At 53.5% G+C, this 15,986-nt stretch overlaps 1 protein-coding gene across 4 annotated transcripts in view; it reads left to right on the top strand.

Annotated features, from left to right (window-relative positions):
- Positions 1-14,521, top strand: part of BDH1 (3-hydroxybutyrate dehydrogenase 1) — a 36,197-nt gene extending 21,676 nt beyond the window's left edge. For all 4 annotated transcript variants that reach the window (XM_019957538.2, XM_019957529.2, XM_070789506.1 and 1 more), the window contains exons 5-7: positions 4,683-4,824; positions 11,998-12,150; positions 13,516-14,521. In XM_019957538.2, coding sequence (XP_019813097.2) covers positions 4,683-4,824; positions 11,998-12,150; positions 13,516-13,988 — 768 coding nt within the window. In that variant the 3' untranslated portion in view covers positions 13,989-14,521. The remainder of the gene's footprint in view (positions 1-4,682; positions 4,825-11,997; positions 12,151-13,515) is intronic.
- Positions 14,522-15,986: the final 1,465 nt, after the last annotated feature.

Below are 15,986 nucleotides of genomic sequence, written 5' to 3'. Positions count from 1 at the left end.
GCTCAGTCACGTCCGACTCTGTGCAACCCCATGGCAACTGCAGTTCATCTGTGCCCTTTATTTCTCGCTTTTGTCAGTGCAAACAAAGCCACAGTGAATAGTCTTGTACCTGGCTTTGCAGGCTTTCATTAGTGATTGTTAGAAAAAATTTCTAGATGTGAAAGTGCTAGGTGGAAAGATTTTAGAATTTATTCAAATCTACCAGATTGCTCCCCATAAAAGCTATACCAGGGCTACTCCCTCTAATGGTGAAGGCAGGGCTCAGAATGCCTCTGATCGGGCTTTTATCAGGGAATGCCAGCGGCCTCTCTCTTGACACATCCATTGGTTACTTCTCAGGCCATTATCAGCAGCTTTGACTAAACAAACCACTCTTGCTTATAACGCTTTGTTTCTTGGTTTCATGGACACCCTACTCTCTAGGTTTTTCTTCATCCCCTTTGCTGGCTTCTCCTTTGGCTCATTTTGTAATATTACAGTGCCCCAGTCTTGCTCCTCTTGTCTCCATGCTTCTAATATATGTGACAGATGCTCACGGATAACACGTGCCAAGTGTCCTCACCTTCTGCCTTGAGGTGTGCTAGGCTGCCTAACAGTAAAATGCTGAGAAACCATGAAACCTTTCTGCTGGGATTAGCCCCTGACCTGCCTCAGTGTTGTAATAAATTGATATAAAAGAGGTTGGAAGTTTAGAGACGGTAGTTAGAGTATATTTTCCCTCTAGTCTCAAGTAAAATGAGGTGGGCTTCAGGGAGCTTACTTGGAGAGCTTACCTTTTGTGCCTTGGTGATTAGAGGTCACAAAATGGTGTGTTAATGTTTACCAAAACAAGTCTAAAAGCCTCCAGATGAGGCCAGAGTGGCTCATCTGGAAGCAGAGCGAACATAGCCCCAATGAGAGAGGGTTGTCCTTCCACCCAACCAGGACACTGCTGCCTGGATGTGGACAGTGGGAGAGTTGCCTGGAGACACCTTAAGGGTATGAGATGCAGTGAGACTCCTGAGAGGCTGTGTGTGATCCGGGACAAAGCGGCGTCCCACTGAAGCCCGGGCTGAGGGAGGAGACACCTCTGTAGAGGAGGGAGTGGTCCCGTGGGGGGATCTGTGTGGAAGTCACAAAAGTGTCCCAAGAAGGGAGGGCCATCTCTGGTGCATCTGCTGTCCCAGGGCACCAGGAGCAGACGACGATGGCACCCCCACCCCCCAGAAGACTATGGTCTCACCCTTTCATTGGCCAGTCCCCACATCCAAGTCTGAAAGGGTCAGAGATTAAGGAACAGGAGACAAGGACGAGCTCGAAAATAGTGAGACGCACAGCTTCCAGCCCTGCTAGTTGGTACCCCACTCCCACACCCTACCCTGCCAGGCCCAGGTCAAGGCAGGCTCTAAGCTGGATATAAGTTTGGGCATTCAAGCCAGGCTGTACTGGAGTTAGTGGATCAGTAGACTGAACCGGACTCTCCGCCAAAACAAAAAAGTTCTCTGTTAATCTGGGAATGAATGCAAAAGTTACCAGACAAGTCTGGTAAAAAGTTACAAGTCTGCCTGAATGTTCATCCAGGGGTGGAAAAATAGCTTACAGATGTAGTTTAAAGGGATTACATAAGAAATGGGTTTATCAAGAAACTGGTTACCCGGGCACCAACGCTGAAGGACCAAATGCTTGTCCCTAAGCAGCAAGACAGATGTGGACACACACAGAAACCCTGGAGCGAGGAGGTGGAATGATCCGGACAGTGCAGCCTGTGTCCTGGGACAGGAGGATCCAGAAGGGGACAGACTGCCAAGGGCTGCGGGCTGTGGGCTGAGGGGGTTGGGAAAAGGCTCCTTTGAACAGCTGAAGGCCAACCGACAGTCAGGGAAGCCAGACGTGGAGGCTGCTCAGAGGCTGATGAGGATGTGGGATGGCGTGGGATGGTGGGGCGGGGGGGCGGAGCGGGGGAGACTTCTCTCCTGGGGGCCTGAATGCTGAGCTGGAAGCTGTGGTTTTCTCTGTGAGAAGGCTCTTAGCTGTCAAGCAGCCAAACTATGTTCCCGTGGGCACCCTAACCTGGATTGGGGGCCACCCTAACCCAGAGTGGGGTGGGGTTCTCCCCCGGGGGCTGCAGGGGCGTCAGCTTGATGCTAGCAAGAGGCACAGGAGAGGTCTGGAGTGGGGTTCTAGAGTTGTTTGTTGCATGATGGTGGCAGGGTTAACAGAGGTCAGAGGAGGAAGAGCACTCAGCGCCTGGTCATCTCAGCTGGAATCGTTCTATTGGAGCAGACGTCAGCGGCTCTCGGAGACTTGGGCCATGCAGACTCTATCCTCAGGGGCTTTTGAGGAGCCCTGATACAAAGACTGAATTAAAACAAGATAGGTGTTTTCCTGATGCCCGTCTGCCGTCTGTGGGAAAGAAAGGTGTCTGTGGGCAGCCCCTCCAGCCTCTGGACTTGAAGACAGCGTCTGGGCAGTTCTTCTCTGGTGGACTCCGGGGGGACGGCAGTAGGCGCTCACCCCTGTCTGTTCCCCAGAGCTGGAGCACCATGCCGATTAGGAAGATCGGCACATCCAGGGGTTCGCAGGGCCAAGTCTTGGGCAAACCAGGCCTCACCCTTGCTGCTCTGTGCAGTGGTGACTCTGATGTATCTGATGTTCCTGGTGCCAGGCAGGACAGAAGCTCAGGGAGCCATGCCTCTGAGTCTTCCAGGGCCTCTGGGGAGGCTCCCTGGGTAAGTTGACAGTTTAGGGGTGAAAGAGATATTAGAGGGGGGTCAGCCTGATGTCCTGCCTGATGCCTGAGTTTTCTCTGTACCGTGTTCTCCCATCCCATCCAGACAGACCCCACATCCACCCTCATTGTCTGAGCACCGCCAGGGTAGCCCATGCCATCTCCAGACTGTGGGAGTCACTCCTCGTCTTGAGCTGAATTTGACTTCCCTGCCCTGATTCTGTTTTCCGGGCTGCACAGGACAAGTGGGCCCCCCTGCCATCCTGTTCTCCCAAGTCCTCTCCAGAGAGATTATCCTCTCCAGTCCTCTCCAGCCCTGGTGGACCAACGTGATAGAGAGCCTCCCCATTCTCTCCTCGGTCCCTCTGACATTCATGATGTGGGTTCTTCAGGCCTGGGGTTAGGGGCCTCCCGTTTCAAACCACTGATGGCACTCAGCCCATCTTATAGAGAACTTTGCACCACAGCCATCCTCACGGTCCCTGCTCTGGCCTTGCCGGGGATGTTTGTTCAGTACCAGATGGAGCCCAGGCCAGCCCTCGGCTGAGTGACTTTTCTCAGTGGTCCATGGGACAGGGAGGCATCTCTCCGTCCCTTCGTCTTCTGGCGGCTACTCCTGTCCTCTCCTAAGATTCATCACTGTTCCGTGGGCCACTGAGAAAGGCCCACGGATGGGAGGACTAAGGAGATAGTGCATTTCAGACAGCACAGCGTGAAGCACAGTAAACAGTAGGTGATGTCTGCTTTATTCAGATCCTGCATCTGCTCACCGCTGCCCGCAAGCAGGCCCTTGCCTGACGCTCCAGCCTCACGTCCCACCACTTCCTCTACCTCTGCTGTGCCTTCAGTGGCTTGTGGTAGGACCGGAGTTGTCCTCTTCAGGAAGTGGCTGGTCCCTGGGCCCCCCCTCTGGTTCATGTCCTCGACTGGCACTGCTTTTGGAGGCCCTTCCCTGCCCGCCCCACTTTCTGTGCAGCCTCCTGCCTCCCACAAGCTTTCACGCAGCATAGTTGCCCAGTCTTGTCTGCTCACACATCTGCCTCCTTCCTTAAAATGTGACTCTTTGAGGACAGAGGCTGTTATTTATTTTCACGTCTGTTATTAGCACAGTGCTTGAACATGATAGAGGCCCAAGACATGAGTGCTGAGCGAGTGACACTTTCTCTTGTTTAATAATACTTGAATTTGCATAGTGCTTTGTCATTAGGAAGGTTTTTTTTTAAGCGAGTTCCTCATGCCATTAACCCGAGAAGGTCAGTGCAGGTGGCGATGCCCTTGGAAATAGTGGTGTCTGGAAAAACTGGGCCCCTCTTAAGGGATGCACCTGAGCGCACAGAGCCTGGTTCGTGACCCAACTGCAGTTGCAGCCTGGCTCTGGTCAAGCTGGTGTGACTGGCTCTTGGCTTAGAACAGAGGTGACTGACTGGCAACCTGCTGGTCACATGCAGCTGTGGGTGTGCTTTGGCATGCAGTGGCTTTTTTTTTTTAAGGGTAATTTTTCTAACACTTGGAACATTAGGAGATCCTAGTTACTATCTTAAAAATCTAAGCGTCTGGCAGCCCTGGGATTGCATACCCACATGGACAGCAGCTGGCGGGGTGAGAGGGCGTGTGCTCCGTTCCTGAGCCCCACTGTCACCACTGTCTGATCCCCACATGCCTGGCCCCGGTCCGTACTGGGTTTGCGACCTCTGCTGGGAGACAGCATCCTGCCGGGGGGCTTTGGGGGCTTGTGTCTGAGGCACTTAGTTTGGCATTTGATGTGCCACTGTGCTCAGGGGTTGACTAGAACCATTTACTGGTGGAGCAGGTCCAGGTGCGGCCCCAAAGACCACCCTCTGCGGCTGTTAATATGCTGTGCACAAGCCCCAGGCTTTGGTTGGGACCGGGGGCAGTTCCCTGCCTTGGGCCTAGTCCTCATCCCGCAGGCTGGGTGGGAAGGAGGCGGGTGCGGCAGCTCCTCTCTTCTCCCCAGGACAAAGGGAGTGATGGGGTCAAAGAGCTGGACAGCATGAAGAGTGATCGCTTAAGAACTGTCCAGCTCAACGTCTGCAAAAGCGAAGAGGTGGATAAAGCGGCAGAGGTCATCCGCTCAAGCCTGGAGGACCCTGAGAAAGGTAAGGGCGCCTTGGGGCAGTGGGGGTGGCTGTTCTGAGGGGACCCTCCCCAAACACCCCCTTCCATATGCTAAACATCCTGCCAAAAGACAACTTTGTCTCTTGTTGGGCTCTTCATCCTGCTGCAGAGTGGAGGAAATAGGTTAAATTTCACACTGCACTGAGGCCATACAGACCAACCCAGCCAGTCCTCACTGAGTGCAAGCTCTGGGAGCTGGGCTGATGCTGGGGACACAGAGATGGCCAAGACACAGCCCCTGACCCCAGGGACCTCACAGTTCACTGGGGAGTTGACCCAGATAATCTCCATATCCCCTCTCGGAGTGCAACATGGGACAGAGGTGTTGGTCTTGGGGTGGGCTGGGGGAGGGTCAGCCAAGGCAGATTGGCAGAGTGCAGGACAGGACGGGCATTCCAAGTGGGAGGGAGAGCGTGAACAGTGATGGGGAGCACACAGGCTGTGCTGAAGGGCAGCCAATCAGGGTCAGGCTGGCGGTTGTGTTGGCAGCACATGAGATCAGGCAGGGAGGTCATGCTTGGGGCCCACGTGAAGGAGCGTGGCTGCTCTCTTGAGGGTGAGGGGAGCCACTGAAGGGGCTTTGCTGTGAGGAATGACCTGCTCAGACTTGTAGTCTGGGGATTGTGGGGGGGGAGAGCGTGAGTGTGAGCCTCCTGAATTAGTACACTGGGTGTTGGAAAAGAGGAGGCACCAGATTTAAGGAGTATTGCGGAGACAAAGCCGGCTGGACTTTGTGTGTCGAGATGAGGTAGAGGCGAGAGGTCTGTATCCTGGACAGCTGCTGCCCCGCACTGGAGGAGCAGCCGAGGGATGGTAGATGCTGACATGCCTATGCACACACCCCCTTCCCCGGAAGTCTGTGGGCTGCAAATCAGGTGTGCATGGTTGGAAGTGAGACTAGGAGTGGAGGAGATGCAAGGAGGAACTCCTGGAGAACAGAAGCAATTTGGGGCCACAGAAGAGAAAGACATCTCTCAGAGAGGTTTGGTACAGTGCCCCAGAAGCTAAGGGAACAGAAAGTTGGGGGCCCATCGCCAACAGGGTCACATGCTGCAGAAAATTCTGTATTGTAAGAACTCAAGTGCCCTCCCGGTCCAGGCCACAGAGGACCTTGGTGGGAGACGCTCTGTCGTATAGCAGAGGGGAGGGGACATGGCTCTTGCAGTGGGACGGTGCTGCATTCTGGTTCTGTCACTTCTTCCAGGACATTTACCTTCGAGCTTCCTGTCAGCCCAGGTGAAAAGGGGGTGCCTTATTCAGCCCTCTGCCATCCTGCAGAGTAGGGTGGGGCAGCTCTCTGAGCCATTACTTCAGTCGGTGGTAGGGAGCAGGCAAGTAGGTGGGTGACCCGGGCCAGTGCTGGCTGCACTGCTGAGCGTTTATCAGTCAGGTGGAAATGCTGTCATCCCCCAGCAGTGACCCCAGGGGCTCCCATGCTGTGAGGCTCTCAGAGAAGCTATCACTGATACATCACCTTGTCAGCCCAGGGCCACCCCCACCCCTCTGCTCTCTGAGGAGAGGCCCGTGAGTTCCAGAACGCGCTGAACATCTGTTTAGTAATGAACAGGCAGAGCCAGGACTCCTGCCCCATTAAGCAAAGGCAGGATGGGTCCCACTGGGATGATTACCAGCTTGGAAGGTACAGCCTGCCTTGCCTCCTCCCCGGTGGTAAATCCTCCTCCTGCCCGCCTTCTCTGGGTTGCCTTCATAAACGATTAGGCTGGAAAACAGCTGCAGTCAGCACCATAAACCGACTTCATCACAGCCTGTGGGTTTGTGGTGATAAAACAGCCATGGAAAGGAAGGGTCAGGGTAGAACTGAGCACAGAACAGGGCTACACTGGGGTTGGGGGCTGCTCAGGACCCTGGTCCTTGTCCTCAGCCACCAAGACGTAGTCAGCTCTATCCCAATACTAGTCTGCCCAGTTAGCCTAACTGGGCAAGTTGGGGAGGACCCCGGGCTCCCCGTTGCCCTTGGATTGGGCTCAAATCCCAGCACCAACCCTGGTGCAGAAACCGTTCCCTGTTCCTTTTTCCACATGACGCATTCCTGCAAGGGCTGTTAAACCGCTCACCATCACCTTAATTAACCAGTACTGCATTTTTTGGAAAAAAAGATTTGAAGATTTTTTAGATCTGAAAAAGAAAATAAATCTGTCATATGTGTGGCTGCCCAGGTCTCTCCCCTTTTCCCTTCCTTCGGCCCCCTCTCCCCCGACCGCCAACCCCTCATGGACGTCTTTTACTGGGCTGTTGTTGTTTATTATTAAGTCACTGAGCTGTGTCAGACTCTTTTGCGACCCCCTCCTGGGCTACACCCCGCAACTCTAGCCCACCAGGTTCCTCTGTCCGTGGGATTTCCCAAGCAAGAATGCTGGAGTGGATTGGCATTTCTTTCTCCAGGGGATGTTTCTGACCCCTGGATCTTTCTGACAAGGGCTTAAACCCTCGTCTTCTGCATTGACAGGCAGATTCTTTACCACAGAGCCACCAGGGAAGAAGCGTTTTTCTGGGTTGCTGCTGCTGCTGCTAAGTCGCTTCAGTCGTGTCCCACTCTGTGCGACCCCATAGACGGCAGCCCACCAGGCTCCCCCGTCCCTGGGATTCTCCAGGCAAGAATACTGGAGTGGGTTGCCATTTCCTTCTCCAGTGCATGAAAGTGAAAAGTGAATGTGAAGTCGCTCAGTCGTGTCCAACTGTTACACAGTGCAAATTCCCCCCGCCTCCTTCTCAGGCAATACTGTCTTTGACCACCAGACGGCGCCCTCCCTGAGCTTGCAGACCAGATGCCTTCCCTAAGTCTGTGGCCACTTTTGACTCACTCCACCGATCCACCTTGACTTCCTAGATGGCGCTAGTGGTCAAGAACCCGCCTGCCAACATAAAAGACATGGGTTCGATCCCTGGGTTGGGAAGATCCCCTGGAAAAGGAAATGGCAACGCACTCCAGTATTCTTGCCTAGAAAATCCCATGGACAGAGGAGCCTGGCAGGCTACGGTACATGGGTCTCAAAGAGTCGGACACAACTGAAGTGACTTAGCACACACACGCATACCCATCCACCTCAGCAGGAACCTTCCAGGAGACAGTCCATTCTCCCCCCCCGCCACCACCCCCAATTCCCCCAGCGTGGAAGGCACATTTTGATGGAGAGTCATCACATTTTGATGGCGAGTTTGACGCCCTTCACCCTGGCTCTGTGGAACAGTTGCTGCTGAAGCCAGGAGAGCCAGTGGTGGTGGTAAGATGAAGGGGATTGTCAGGTTAGAGCTGGTGAGCCTTCTGCCACCAGCCCCTTTGCTCCCCCACAGGGACCTGAGGGACCGGCCATCCAGAGCCTGTGACCAGCCCTTCCTCCACCACCATAGGGAAAGGCCAAGCAAGTGGACCAACCTGCAGGCTGTGGGCATGGCCTGATCTTGAAACCACCTCTTACCTTGCATTCAGTAAACATTTATTGAGTGCTTACTGTGTTTGGTAGTGTGCTGAGCATGTGAAAGGGTGAGAGCTGGCAGAGGAAGTTTGTAGTTGGGCAAAATGGAAGTCAGTGGCTTCACGGCAAGACCTATGAGGATTATGCCATGGACAGGGAGGTCCCTACATCTGGGGTGTACTCAGTCTGGAAGTGAGAAGGCTGCAGTTGCTCTGGGCTTAGCCTCTTACTAGTGGTGTGAGCTTGGGTTTGTACCTTCAACCATGTGGGCCTCAGGGTGCCCATCTGTGAGGCTCACAGCTCGATCCAACCACAGCAGGAGCACTTTAGCAGAAGCTGCTCTCAGGCTGAGGGTTAGAACAGCTGAGCAGAGTTAGGACACCGTGGAGGCAGGAGGGGCCATGATATCAGAGGAGTGGCAGACTGTCCAGGCTCAGAGAGGGCAGAGTCCTTGGCGGGGAGTGGATGACAAGTGTGGGAAAGGAGGCTCGCACATCCCACTCCAAAGGGAAGCAGAGGAGCAGGAAGTGGCTGACTGAGAAGGAGAGCCTGGTGGAGCAGTTCGGATCAGGATGGGAGAGGACAGCGACTGACAGAGAGACCTGGGAGAGCTTCTCCAACAACAGGGACCCAAACTAATGCTGTGGACACTGGAAAGAAGGCAGTGATTCTAGTGACCCAGCAGAGGAAGCCAACAGCAGCACGGGATTAAGGGCGAGAGCTATGTCCTCATGCAGACCTGGGTTCTACGCCATCCTATCCACTGATTAGCTGGGTGATGTTGAACAAGCTGCTTAACCTCTCTGAGCCTCAGTTGCTTCATCTGGACATGGGACAACTCAGTATCTATCAATTGGTTTTAAGGATCAGGTGAATGAATGGATACAACATGCTTAGTTCAGGGCCCAGCAGCCATCCTTTTGCTCCTTTTTGGTAATATTAAAGCACTCATGACTCATTAGGTGCGGGGGAAATGACGGGGCTGGAGGAGTCAAAGATGACAGGGAAACTTAGCAAAGGGAAACTACTAGCAAAGCAGGCTTGAGCACTTGGTGGTTAGTTAGGGTGAGTTGGGGACCTGTGGGACCTTCGGATGAAAATGACCATCAGGAGGAGGCGGTGGGGCTGGGAGAGCCGTGACTCTCGAGGGGTGCATGGGAAGTTACTCAGAGGTGGCGATGGGGCAGTTACAGGAAAGCAGCTGTCACCCAGACCAGCAGGAAGGTTATGAGTCTATTCAGAATGTTGACCAAGGACTCCAGGGCTCTCCTGGGTGCACAGACTTGTTACTTATCGCATCATCGGAGCTGAAATCCAGGAGCACTGTGCTTCTACAGGTCAAGGGCAGTTAACCTTTTTTCATATCAGAGTCAGATGTAATTAATTTTTAGGTGGATAAAAGGGTGGTATGTATTTTATGTCATGTATACTGTCCATAGGAATCAAACACAAAGCAGCTGGAAACTTTCATGAGCATAAAGAAGATGAGGCTGCTTAAGCATCGTGTGTCACTGCATGACAGTTGCTCTAGGACAGGATCCTGGAGAACAGGTGGAAGAAGGGGGTCAGGGGAGATGAAGGAGGTGTGTGGGTATCAGTAGTGCTCACACCGGGGGCAGGCTGAGGCCAGAGAAGATGGCAGGGAATGAGGGTGGGAGAGATATCCCTAGCAAGGGGATGCCCTGGACACCCTGGAGCAGTGTGGGGCTGGGACCCAGACTGGCAGGAAAATGGGGAACTGGAGAGTGTAGCTCGTGTTCTCAGAAGCCTGGCCATGGAGGGAAGGAGAGCAGACAGTGGTGTGAGGGAGCAGCACGATTAAGAGAAAGTTCTTTGGGATATGAAACATGGTATTGATATTTACATTCATTCATTCACCTGACAAACACTTATTGAGCATCTAACGTGTACACTGTTGAAGGGAGGGAAGCATGGACGGGAGAGGAGTGAAAGTTGCATAAAAAGAAGGGTGGATGGCTCATGATGTGGAATGCAGTGGAGGGTGAAGTGTCAGCCTTGACAATTGGTGAGAGGCCTGCTCCTCCTGGGAAGAGGAGTGGGGCAGTGACTCCCAGGGGAAGGTCTGCGGGGGGTCGGGGGTGGAGGGGAGTGGCTGCGTCACCGTGAGGTCACTCATGAGAGCTGAGGGGGTGGCTTTGGCTTGGTCGCCATGGGGAGTGGAGGTGAGAGCGTCATGAGCACTTTGTTAACCGGCAATTTCCTTTCTCTAATAAATGCTCTTAGTTCTCTGTAATTGAAGGAGAAAGCACAAGAGGTCAGTTGCCAAAGCTTTAATTTGGGTAACACGGAAGGAAAGCAGTTAGAGACCAATTACTCTGTCATTTACACAAACTCACTTCCGTGATTAACTGGGGTGAAGCAGGCCTAAATTCCCACAGGAAGGGACAGCCCCCAGGAGGCAGCTCTGCTCGAGGCTACATCTTGGGAAGAAGCACTTTCATGGCCACGGGAGACTAAACCCTGAGGGTTTCCACAAAGAAGGGGCAGGGCCCGGCTGTCCTGAGGTTCCAGCGTGTCCAGTCCTTGTACCTGAAAAAACAGAACTCAGAGGGGGCCCCGCTGCACAAGGCTGCCCCTCGCTGTCTGTCTTGCCCCTCACTGTCTCGCCCTTCGCTGTCTCGCCCCTCACTGTCTTCACCCCTCACTGTCTCGCCCTTTGCTGTCTCGCCCCTCACTGTCTTCACCCCTCACTGTCTCGTCCCCTCGCTGTCTCATCCCCTCGTTGTCTGTCTGGTCCCCTCGATGTCTGTCTTGTCCCCTTGCTGTCTGTCTTGTCCCCTCGATGTCTCTTGGCCCTCATTGTCTCATCCCAGTTCAGCTCTGCCCCGGCCTCACTGGTCCCACTGAAGCCAGGCTTCCCTCTCAGGTCCTCTGTCTCCCTACCCATGAGAGTAATTATCAGACTAAGTGGACTCAGATGATCCTTCAAGTTGGTCTTGCAGGAAACAACCCAAGTACACTTGGAGAGTTTGCTCTGACCATGTACTAAGGCCAGTGGGATCACACAAGCCTGAGGGGTCTTTACTCCCTGCAAAGACCAGGTGTGTTCAGTGTTCATATTGATGACTGATGGCATATTGGTAGCTGACCACATGACATCCAGCCCATAGTGCGTGGTTCAGAGCAGAGAGCAGAGGATGGAGGAGTTGTTAGCACCTCAGAGTGGAGTCGGACTGGGGCCTGACCTGACTTCAAGGCTTGGCTGAGCCTCTGACTTGCTGTGTGACCTTGGATGCTATGTCCCCTCTCTGGTTCTCCAGAGAGGACTTGGCCTGGAGGACTCCCGAGGTTCCCCTGGTTTCTGGGAAGAGGGAGAAGATAAGCAAAGGCTCAGAGGCAGGAATGAATAAACAGGTGCAGGGTACAGGATGAGACTGGAGGGTAGAAGTGAGTAAGGTGAGGGGGCGCTCCGGGCTGGGGTCAGCAGGGCTGGGTTGTGAGGGATCAAAGTGGCTGCAGGGAGAAGCGAGATGAGAACTGGAAACTGTAGACTGAAGGGAGGTCACAGCTGGCACTTTAGACCTCGCCATCTCTGGTTATTCCTGGGTGACTCTAGAACATGACTTGAAAGCCTTGGACAAGAAGCTGCCAAGTTGTGGGGAAAAGGAATGAAAGTGCCTAGGAGGATGGGCTGCAGGCTGTCAGGTGATGCCTGAGGCTGAGCCCTGTGGTGACCCAGTTCTGTCCCCTCCGGTGCAGGCTTGTGGGGCCTGGTTAACAATGCGGGCATCTCGACGTTTGGAGACGTGGAGTTCACCAGCATGGAGACCTACAAGGAGGTGGCGGAAGTGAACCTCTGGGGCACTGTTCGGGTGACGAAAGCCTTCCTCCCCCTCATCCGGAGGGCAAAAGGTAAGGTGGAAGGGGACCTTCCTCCTGTCCCCTAGACCTGCTCTGCCTTTCCATCTTCACTCAGAATGGTAACAGGTCTCAGAGCACCCCAGTACCCACCACCATCACTGGCTGAGCCCATAAACCCCAGGGGTGACGCAGGGCCTGTGGATGGTGGCCAGTGGGGGTGCCCTGGGCAGGGGGTGGAAAGGGATGTGTGGTTTTCAGACAGTAGAGCAGGTAAGAGGTCAGCATTCTACACCAAAGGCTAAAAGATTATAGCAGTAATCCTAGTCTGAGAACTTAATCTAGACAAATAACCACCCTTGTGCACAGAGCTTTGTGTATACATCATGTACTGACGGAGGTGTGCTTAAGTAAATGTTTGTAGATCCAGCCTATGGGTTACTATGCCATAGTTTAAAAATGAGACAATTGTGGTAGTAGTTGAAAATAATAATAATCAAGATTAGAAATTGGCAAAACAGACAAAATGCCCAAACCATGTTAGGTAGCCACATGTAAGCAAGCCACCTAAGAAGTCCTGGGCTCACATTTTCTCCCTACAGTAGCAAACAGTATGGCAAAAAGGGGAAGATCCATGCCCTCCGTCCCAGTGACCCAGCAGTGACAGGAGGGACCCAGAGAGCAGCTGTGCGGTTTTTTAAGAAAACGCCAACGTTTCAGCGACTTCCAAGTTGGAGGTTTCTGGAAGGTGTCTCCCCATAGTGCCCTGGTGGGGCCGTGCCTTGACTTACTAGGGGCATACCCAGTGCAAGGGGCTCTGTGGTCTGCCTGGCCTTCTGGGGAAGGCTGGATGGGCTCCTTCTCCACCTACTGCTCCAGGGCAGGCAGAGGCTGTGGCCACTCCTAGCGCCCCCAGGCTGGGCCTGTGGGAGAGCTTCTCTAGGTCCCCTCTCCCCTAGTGCCTGAAGCTCCGCTCAGTTATTGTCTGAGACCTGAAGGCACGTTTGGAACCCTGCCTCTGCCTGCTTGGCAACAGAGCCAAGCCAGGTAATAACAGTTTGGAGTTACTGGCAATAGGAGAACGTGGCAGGCAAGACAGAGCGGTTGCCCTTTATGTTGTGCCCTCCTGTTCTGCAAACCTACTTCTTTTTTCTCCTTCCCTATCCTGCTTGGACCCACCTGGCTACACAGGAAATACCAAGGATGCTGATGCTGATGCTGACCTGAGCTGGCCTCCACTATAAATGAGAAACCCGCCTGACCCTGGGTGGTTCAGAAGGCTGAGCCCCAGCCACGCAGGCTGCAAAAGAGGTCTCAGGCCAAGAGGCCGGGTTGTAATCAGGCCTCCTGAAACACGCCAGGCCCAGGCCCCCTGCAGGCAGGGCCCCATGAGCAGGTGTTTGCTGTCTTCCTCCACAGGCCGCGTTGTTAACATCAGCAGCATGATGGGCCGCATGGCCAACGTGGCCCGCTCCCCGTACTGCATCACCAAGTTCGGGGTGGAGGCTTTCTCTGACTGCCTGCGCTACGAGATGCACCCGCTGGGAGTGAAGGTCAGCGTGGTGGAACCCGGCAACTTCATCGCCGCCACCAGCCTCTACGGCGGTACTGAGCGCATCCAGGCCATCGCCAACAAGATGTGGGAGGAGCTGCCTGAGGTGGTGCGCCAGGACTACGGCAGGAAGTACTTCGATGAGAAGGTCGCCAGGATGGAGAGCTACTGCACCAGCGGCTCCACGGACACCTCTCCTGTCATCAAGGCTGTGACACACGCCCTGACTGCCACCACTCCCTACACTCGCTACCATCCCATGGACTACTACTGGTGGCTGCGGATGCAGATCATGACCCACTTCCCCGGAGCCATCTCCGACAGGATCTATATTCACTGACAAGTTTCGCCCTGGCCTCTGCTGGGGAGCCCTGGGTGTGGAGGGAGGGCCGGGGAGAGGCTTGAGCCATCACTTCTTGATGTCTCACTGGTGGATTAGGCCCATCCCAGGAGGACCCACCACCAGTCTGAGCATTAACTAGAGCAGGTAGCCCAGCCCAATTTGCATACCCAGTGAATGGCTCAGGCCTTCTCAGTTGGGGTGCAGAGTAGTGGGCAGGGCCCCCAAACCTCAGGGCAAACATGGTGCATCTGTCTTTCTGGAGTTGATTTTATACAAAGATTTTAGGTAGATATCTTTATGTTAACAACAGATTTATTATAAAATAGAATACAAATCCTTTATATTTTAAAGCCAAACACCAATTGAAAAAATATATCTCATTTGAGCCTTAAACCAGCCTCATAAGTTAAAAGGATGGGTTTTCTTTTGTACATGAAGCATTTTTGGCCCAAAGAGGATATGTGAATTGCCTTTTATTGCTTATAAGTCAATTTTGCTTATATTGATTTCTATAAAATACAAAGGTCCAAGGTGTGTGTTCCTGCCACTGGGGTAGAAATGTTTCACGGTTTATGTTCCGGGGCAGCTCTTCACGCTTTATGTTCCGGGGCGGCTCTTCACGTTTTATGTTCCGGGGTGGCTCTGGGGCCAGTCACTGGAGGATCCGGGATGAGCTCTGCACCCTCCTTGCCTGACCCGTGCACACCACGTGCCCACCGTGCACCTCTCTGCATGTCCTTGGTGTTGCTATGTGCAGCCTGCAGCCAGCGATTCAGAGCTGAGTGAAAGGGGTGGCAACATTCTGGAGATTTACATTTGAGATTTCTCCAACCTGTTTTAGGACAAACGTGTGGAGGTGCTCAATGGCTAAGAGGTGGTTTGTTTCTAGTTTGGATCCGCTTGGTTCTGCCCAGGGCGGGATGCATGTTGATGGGGCATCTTTGGCAGGAGCTATGACAGATAGGATGGGCACTGTGGCATCTTCTCCCCTGGGTGGGTCCAGGTTCCCTGTCTGTCTCATGTGGTGCTTGCACACACACCTGTTCTATGGCACTCCAGCGTGGCCTTCAATGACAGCTCACCTTCCAGCTGTGGCCTTATTTTTAATTAAGCCAGGTCACTGACAAGTAGAGTTTGTGTTATCACTTCTTGGGTTTGGCTTTGAAGGCTAAACTCATAGTATCCCTGAAATTGTCCAGAACCTGCATGTTTGGACCAGAACCAGGCACCACCCTTCTCTAGGTAGCTGCAGACCTTGAGACAGGGCCCTGAGTTCCAGCCCTGCAAATCAAACCAGCCCTTTTGCCTCGCCCTGAAAGGGCCAGGCCTGCCGCTAGAGGGCGCCCTGCCTCCTTCACAGCCGGAGTGGCCTCAGCTCCCGATTTGGGAGTTTCCACCGAAGCCTGAGGTCTCAAAGGGCTGGTGCTTCCCACCTTGGAAGCACTCTAGGCACAAAGATACAAAGCCCCTTTAGAAACAGTGTTCCTGCTCTTCTAGTAGTTTCCTGGATTAAACATGGAATCTGGTTCCATAAGAAGGCAGAACCTGGGCAGCTGGAACCTGCCACAGGGCTCAGGCAAAGCCAAAGAAGACCGGGTCTCACAGCCTTTGAATTCAGCTTACCTGTTAGGGATTCGTCCCCTCTGTGGTCAGTCAGGGATGCCCTGCCCAGCTCACTGTGTGGGTGACAGGTGGGCAGGGAGGCTGAAACCCTCCAGAAACACTGGGAGGGACACTTGATGGCCATTGCCTTTCCACAACAAGAAAAGCTTTTTGAATCACAGAACTTGCTTTTCAGAATCTCATTTTTTATATCTTGGGAGATTTTTGTCCATGCCTAATTTTATTTTATTTTTTTTTCATGCCTAATTTTATTAAGGAAAAATGTATGCAAAAGTTGTTCATGTGCATGGATGCCTGGGAACTGGCAGGAAAGGGAGATGGTCACATTCTGTGGGTCAGGATCAGCAGTAAACCGGACACTGGAGAAGCCAC

The sequence above is a fragment of the Bos indicus genome, chromosome 1 (assembly GCF_029378745.1).
Source record: "Bos indicus isolate NIAB-ARS_2022 breed Sahiwal x Tharparkar chromosome 1, NIAB-ARS_B.indTharparkar_mat_pri_1.0, whole genome shotgun sequence".
Classification (NCBI taxonomy): Eukaryota; Metazoa; Chordata; class Mammalia; order Artiodactyla; family Bovidae; genus Bos; species Bos indicus.
The sequence above is the reverse complement of the archived record's forward strand: the minus strand, read 5'-3'. Positions and strand labels throughout refer to the sequence as shown.